Below are 6197 nucleotides of genomic sequence, written 5' to 3'. Positions count from 1 at the left end.
GGGGGGGTCTGAACACCCCTTCTAACTCGGCTCCCATGGGCCACGTAGAGACACGCGGTAAGCGGCATCGAAGAACGTCAAAAATAAGGACCAAAACACGTAGATCATTTTTTAGGTCAGGTCAAAGGTCAGGTCACCAGAGGTCACCAAAGGTAAAATGTGGGCTATTTCAATATTGTGGAAACTGCCAACGGCTATCTCGGGAACCGATAGAGCTGCAGCGTCGTGGAAAAGCGTATTCGATAGCTCTTTTAACGCTATTTCGCCTCATGCCCTCATATTTTACCTCAGGTCAATGGTTTAGCCTCCAGAGGGCAAAAACTAAAAAATAGCCGTTTTTACGAAAAGTGTTTTTCGGCAATAACTTTTGACTCAAAAGAGCCATGCCATTCCTTTTGAAAGCAACGTGTTCCTCTCGTCGAGACGCGTCGAACGAACTATAATTTGACCTTGAAATATCAACTTGAAAATTTGAACTCAGTTTAACCCGCGCCGGGCCGGTGCTCAGAGATTCCGCGCCGGGCCGGGGGGGGGGGGTTGTCTGAACACCCCCCTTCTAACTCGGCTCCTGGGCCACGTAGCGACATGCAGTAAGCGGCAATCGAAAGAAAGTCCAAAATAAGGACGAAAACACTCCGGTCATTTTTTGGTTCAGGTCAAAGGTCAGGTCACCAGAGGTCACCAAAGGTAAAATGTTGACTACTTCAACATTTTGGAAACTGCCGACGGCTATCTCGAGAACCGATAGAGCTACAGCACCGCGAAAAAGCGCATTCGATAGCCCTTTTACAGACTTTTCTGAATGATGCTCTTAGATTTGACCTCAGGTCAACGGTTTAGCCTCCAGAGGGCAAAAACTCCAAAAATAACCGTTTTTACGAAAAGTGTTTTTTCGGCAATAGCTTTTGACTCAAAAGAGCCATGACATTACTTTTGCCAGCATCGTGTTCCTCTCGTCGAGACGCGTCGAATGAACTATAATTTGACCCTGAAAAGTCAACTTGGAAATTTGACCTCAGGTCAAGGTCATGACCTGACAAGAAAAGGTCGGCGCGGAGCGCTGCCGTTTTTGATATCCTCGAAAAACCGCAGGGGGGTTCAAACACCCCCGGCCCGGCGCGGGTTAAGCCGCCAAGTCAAATTTTGATTTTTTTACAGGTTAGCGTATAGTATAATCGACGTTTCTCAACGATAGCAATGCGATGCCGGTAAAATAAGCTTATTGCAAGCTTGGTGCCAAAAGCAATTGCAAGAAAACGAATTCCGCCGCCGCGAAAACGCCAAATTTTGAGTTTTTTCCCTCATGGAAGCTACACTGTTGGCCATAGGTCGCAGCTGAGGACATTACTGAGAAAGAACTATGAAAGAGCTATCGAAAGCACTTTTCCGAGGTGCTCAGCTCTATTTGTTCTATGCGCCGATTTGTGAAAAAGCTGTTAAAATCGGGAACCATTTTCGTGCTAACTTTACGCTCGGTGACCTCCAGTGACCTCACCGATGACCTAATCGAGAAATGACCCGCATATTTCTGAAAGATCTTATAGCGAACAATTTTTTGTGTCTTTCTATCTTTCTTAGTTTTTAGATAACCTACGGTCTGATTTTCGTGTAGCTGCTTCCTAGTCCTTTTGCAACGTTCGCTGAAAAAGTTCAAGTGTCTGTGGTCTTTGATTTCGGAGATCGATTCTGTCTTCAGGTCATGTCATGACCCATATAACCAATTCCCAATCACTTGCGTTGGCTAATGACTATAGGTATTGTGAAATTTTGACACCTTGATTTCGTTTTTTTTTTGTTGCCAGTTTTACCTCCCATGTATCATGGAACACATGCTATTCGACGATGTACATTATTTTGTTCGCGACATTTTTGCAACAAACAGCAACATTTTTAGTTTGACCTGAACTGTAAGGTCAATGATTGACCTGAGCAGTAAACCCTCGCCAGGCGATGGCCTTTTCCATAACGCGAGCGGCGAGGGGGGGGGGGTACTTACGACCCCTCCCCCCTGGCGATTGGCTCTTATGGTACTTAGAAACACCAAATTTACAGGGTAGGTGGGCCCATAGAAGATCTCGCCGCCTCGTCCCTATGCAAATTTGGTGAGTCTGGGTCAATATTTAGGGGGTTTTGGGGGTAAAATGTAAATTTTTTGCTAAAACAGTTCAAACGTTTTTCACCAATAACTTTTCTTCTGGTTAAGATAGAGCAAAAATAAAAACACCAGTAAACTCAGCACGTCAATGCGCAGCCAATGATATACTTTGTTACCAGTTAAATTAAAGTTGAAATTTTACTTAAAGTTATGTGAACTTAAATTGATTTCATTAGTTCCGAAGTTCATCCAAATGCATCAAATCGCATACCTATCATTCGACTCGGCTGATCACAAGGAGCACAAAATGACACCATTTTTGAAGCTCTATCTTCATGGTGTGCCAGGCTATCAGCGAAGACGTAGTTTGAGCTCATTTGACCTCAGTTGACCTGACCCTAGCATTTTTGCAGCAATCAAACACCAAATTCATCACGTATTGATGTAAGCTGATGTACATATTACAAGACAAACACGTTGAAATGGAGCATACTTTTTTACAATTTGAGCTATTCGGCCAAAATTTCTCAGAATTTGACGTGACCTCTAGATGACCTCAGGTCATCCAGATTTGAAAAACCGGGATGCAGGTTATGCCACTCTGTCAGATTAGCACAATCCTGCCAGTTTGAATCAAATCGATTACCAACTTTATACTTTATTAACAAAATAGTGTATTTTCAATGCCATTTTGACCATGTACCGGTTTTGGTGACCTTGGGAGGACCTGACCTGAGGTCACTGGAATTGAAAACTACCAGAAATCGTGACAAATGATTTCCCCAAGCTGTGTCTGAACTTTGGTGGTGCTACGTGCCACGGTTCTCACACTATTAACGAAAAGCTCTGTGATTCCGTTGCCGCCAAACTTGTCCAATCTTATCCTGGCCTTGTACCGGTTTTTATGACCTGGTGACCTGACCTGAAATGACTGAGACCTGAAATTTTCAGGAAAGGTGCAAAAAGGTTGCCCGAGAGGGTATGCCAAACTTGGCGGCACTACCGTTTTTTTACGTTATTTGCGAAAAACCTTCAGGAAGGGTGGGTGCATCAATCCTCCCTCGCCGGGCGAGGCTTAAAATTAGGTACCGTTGGATTTGCCTTTTTTCATCAAGTCTAATGAAAATTGTTGCAAAGCTCTATCACCACCAAGGGCTGATATCAGGGCCCATGTTTTTCCGATAACCACTTCCACTTGGCTATCTCAACTCAATTTTCATGCAAAGGTGGGATAGTCACTTTAACGATTAACAACTACAACCGACAAAGAAAAAGCGTGACGGTAAACCTATATACCTACACATTTCTTTTGTGCTTTTGTAGCGACGCAACGACTTTCTGTGATCATTACTGTACTTGCCCTTCATGTTTTTAGCGGGTTGGGTGCAATCGTTTTAATTCATGCCACTGATTTAATTATACCATCATCCGTCACCATTCTCGTTCTCGTTATTGAGTTCTCTGCCAAGTGCCAGAGCGGCTTAGCGCCTGAGAGACACGCGCTCCCCATATAGCGCAATATGTAGCCGTTCTTTTTTACCTATAGAGCTCAACATGAATAAGTCACTTAGCAAATCATTTCTTAATTGTCTTAGTAGGCAGCGCAACAAAACAGCGTTTTTAGAGTTGTCTTGCATTATGAGCTTGTCACTTGCGAAATGATGCGGGCACACATCTAATTCCACACGAACCTGCTTCAGAAAACTGGTTTATTCTTATCTGAAGAGTGGAGGAGACGCCCCAAAACAAACGCCTCTGATTGGCCTGCTGTTTAGGTGTGTGTCGCTCGGAACCCAGTATAAAAGCAGTTTTCATCTTCAACCAGGCATCATTATCATCAGCTCAAACTACTTCACAGCTCATTATGAAGTGCATTGTGAGTAAAGTGTAACGTGAAACGCATGTTTTTAATCTTTATTTAACAATATGTGTCCTCTGGCTTATGTGTTTACTGGCATATAATTTTCTGCACCCCCTTATTACTGATAATATTTGTTCCGATTTCCAGGTGCTGTTGTTTGCTGTGATCTCCTGCGCCTCGGCGTACTACTTCATCACCCCGAATACCTACTACGGCGGCGTTAGCCCCTACATCTGGGTAAGTGGCCACAAACACTCTAATGTAGTTCCGCCTTTACAGTGAGAATAACATACATTCGTCGTGTGCTCTTCTCAGAGCAAGCCACGCACTTTTAGAATGTGGATCGCTCATGATTGTTCAATACAATACAATACAATACAATACAAGAAATCTTAATTTAATTGCAGTATCCGGGAGATACTTTAAAACAGGGCTGCGGAGTCGATGGATTTTAGGGTGACTCCGACTGCGACTCCGACTCCGGCTTCAAAAATCGACTCCGACTCCAACTCCGACTCCGACTCCGGACGGTTCTATGAATACCCATATCATGATATTGAAGCTCAATGGAGATATTTTTATCTTGCCTGAAACGATCCCATATGTGCGTTCCAAAGGCTTTGCGTTGCGCCAAATATGCATTAAAAATAACATGCAGATTTAAAAAGCAGGTTCTGGGGCATTCACCGTCTTCTGCTCCTTTCGCTGAAAACGTTCGTCCAAAACAGAAAAATGACCTATTTTCGACAAAATCTAATTTCGAGTGCAGTATCGTCAATCAAACAGGCAGTGCATGGCGTTGAGCCATGCAGCGTTTACCCTGACTCCGGAGTCAGAGTCGGTAAGATTTGGGCGACTCCGACTCCGACTCTGACTCCGGGCAGAGCTGTCGACTCCGACCGACTCCAACTCCGACTCCGACTCCGACTCCGCAGCCCTGTAATTAAAGTCAATTTGTCACGATTCTGCAGACGCTGGTGGTGGTTTCAGCTTTTTTTCCTGAACGTACCCATGCGTGCTACATGTAACGGAAATAACTTTTAGCAGTTCCCTTCCAGGGACATGTCAAATAATATGCCGGCTCGCCTCAGTTTTCTAAGTAAGCGTGTCACTTCCCAGATCACTCGTTAAAAGCATTTTGCGAAGGGATTCCATCCTAATCTGACATGGCTTTCTGATCCGCAGAGAAAGAAGCGGTCTGCCCCTGAGGCCCCGGCTGAAGACCAGCAAGCAGACCCTGCCCTGTACTTGAACAGCTACCTTGGCTACCCCTACTCTTCGTACATCCACTATCTGAAGAAGCGCGAGGCCCCGGCCGAAGACCAGCAGGCTGACCCTGCCCTGCTCTACAACAGCTACCTTGGCTACCCCTACTCTTCGTACATCCACTATCTGAAGAAGCGCGAGGCCCCGGCTGAAGACCAGCAGGCGGACCCTGCCCTGTACTTAAACAGCTACCTTGGCTACCCCTACTCTTCGTACATCCACTACCTGAAGAAGCGCGAGGCCCCGGCCGAAGACCAGGAGGCTGATTCGGCCATGATTTACAGAAGGTTCTATGGCTACCCGTACTCTTCGTGGGCCCGCTATTTCAAGTAGATTGTTCTGTCACCCGGGATTGATGCTGCCCCCCCCCCCCCAACGGATTATCCTACTGATCGCTGCCGACCGCAACAGATATCTGATGGTTCAAGTTGACTTGTTTGGCGTTAAGAGTGGCATTAAGTTGTGCTTGTCAATTGTGTCGACGATTCTCGCCTTGTTTATAATACAACATTCAAGCAAATGGAGCTTTGTTTTCCGTTGATCGGCGAATGTCTTCTGATAACTTGAAGGGATTATCAGGGTTTGAAAATTCACAGGATCATTCTGTTTTGAACGTTATGTTAGGTCACTGAGGCCCTGCTGCTTTCAATGATTTGCATAAAATCAAAAGTTCGGATTACGAGTTAAATATTGCCTGATTGTGCGAATTTACAACCATTTTTAAACTCGGCAAAATACCTAGTGCTCATTTTCGGCCAGTAACTAATTTAATGATGTCCGGTTTGTCCAGCATTATTGGGAAATATTCGCCAGGTAGATACGATTTCTGTAATACCAATTGTCATGCATCGTAACGGGAAAGGTAATCCATATCAAGAGAAGAACAAACAATCACATATCATTCAGCGCAAGATCGCATGTAGCTTATCCGACCTGAGGAGCACAATTCTTCGACACCTGGAGCTCAAGAAGTTG

At 44.8% G+C, this 6197-nt stretch overlaps 1 protein-coding gene across 2 annotated transcripts; it reads left to right on the top strand.

The window, feature by feature from the left end:
• The first annotated feature begins 3925 nt into the window (after window positions 1-3925).
• On the top strand, window positions 3926-5768 carry LOC122371816. 2 transcript variants are annotated; one of them, XM_043348531.1, is made up of 4 exons: window positions 3926-3971; window positions 4104-4193; window positions 5142-5186; window positions 5286-5768. In XM_043348531.1, exons 1-4 carry the CDS (start codon window positions 3960-3962, stop codon window positions 5553-5555), a joined length of 417 nt encoding a protein of 138 aa, XP_043204466.1. In that variant the 5' UTR covers window positions 3926-3959; the 3' UTR covers window positions 5556-5768. The 2 variants fall into 2 exon arrangements, with proteins under 2 accessions (XP_043204466.1, XP_043204465.1); XM_043348530.1 differs by having other exon boundaries at window positions 5142-5768.
• Window positions 5769-6197: the final 429 nt, after the last annotated feature.

This window comes from Amphibalanus amphitrite, unplaced genomic scaffold, assembly GCF_019059575.1.
Source record: "Amphibalanus amphitrite isolate SeventyFive unplaced genomic scaffold, NRLGWU_Aamphi_draft 001281F_arrow, whole genome shotgun sequence".
NCBI lineage: Eukaryota > Metazoa > Arthropoda > Thecostraca > Balanomorpha > Balanidae > Amphibalanus > Amphibalanus amphitrite.
This window is presented reverse-complemented; position numbering and strand designations above follow the sequence as displayed.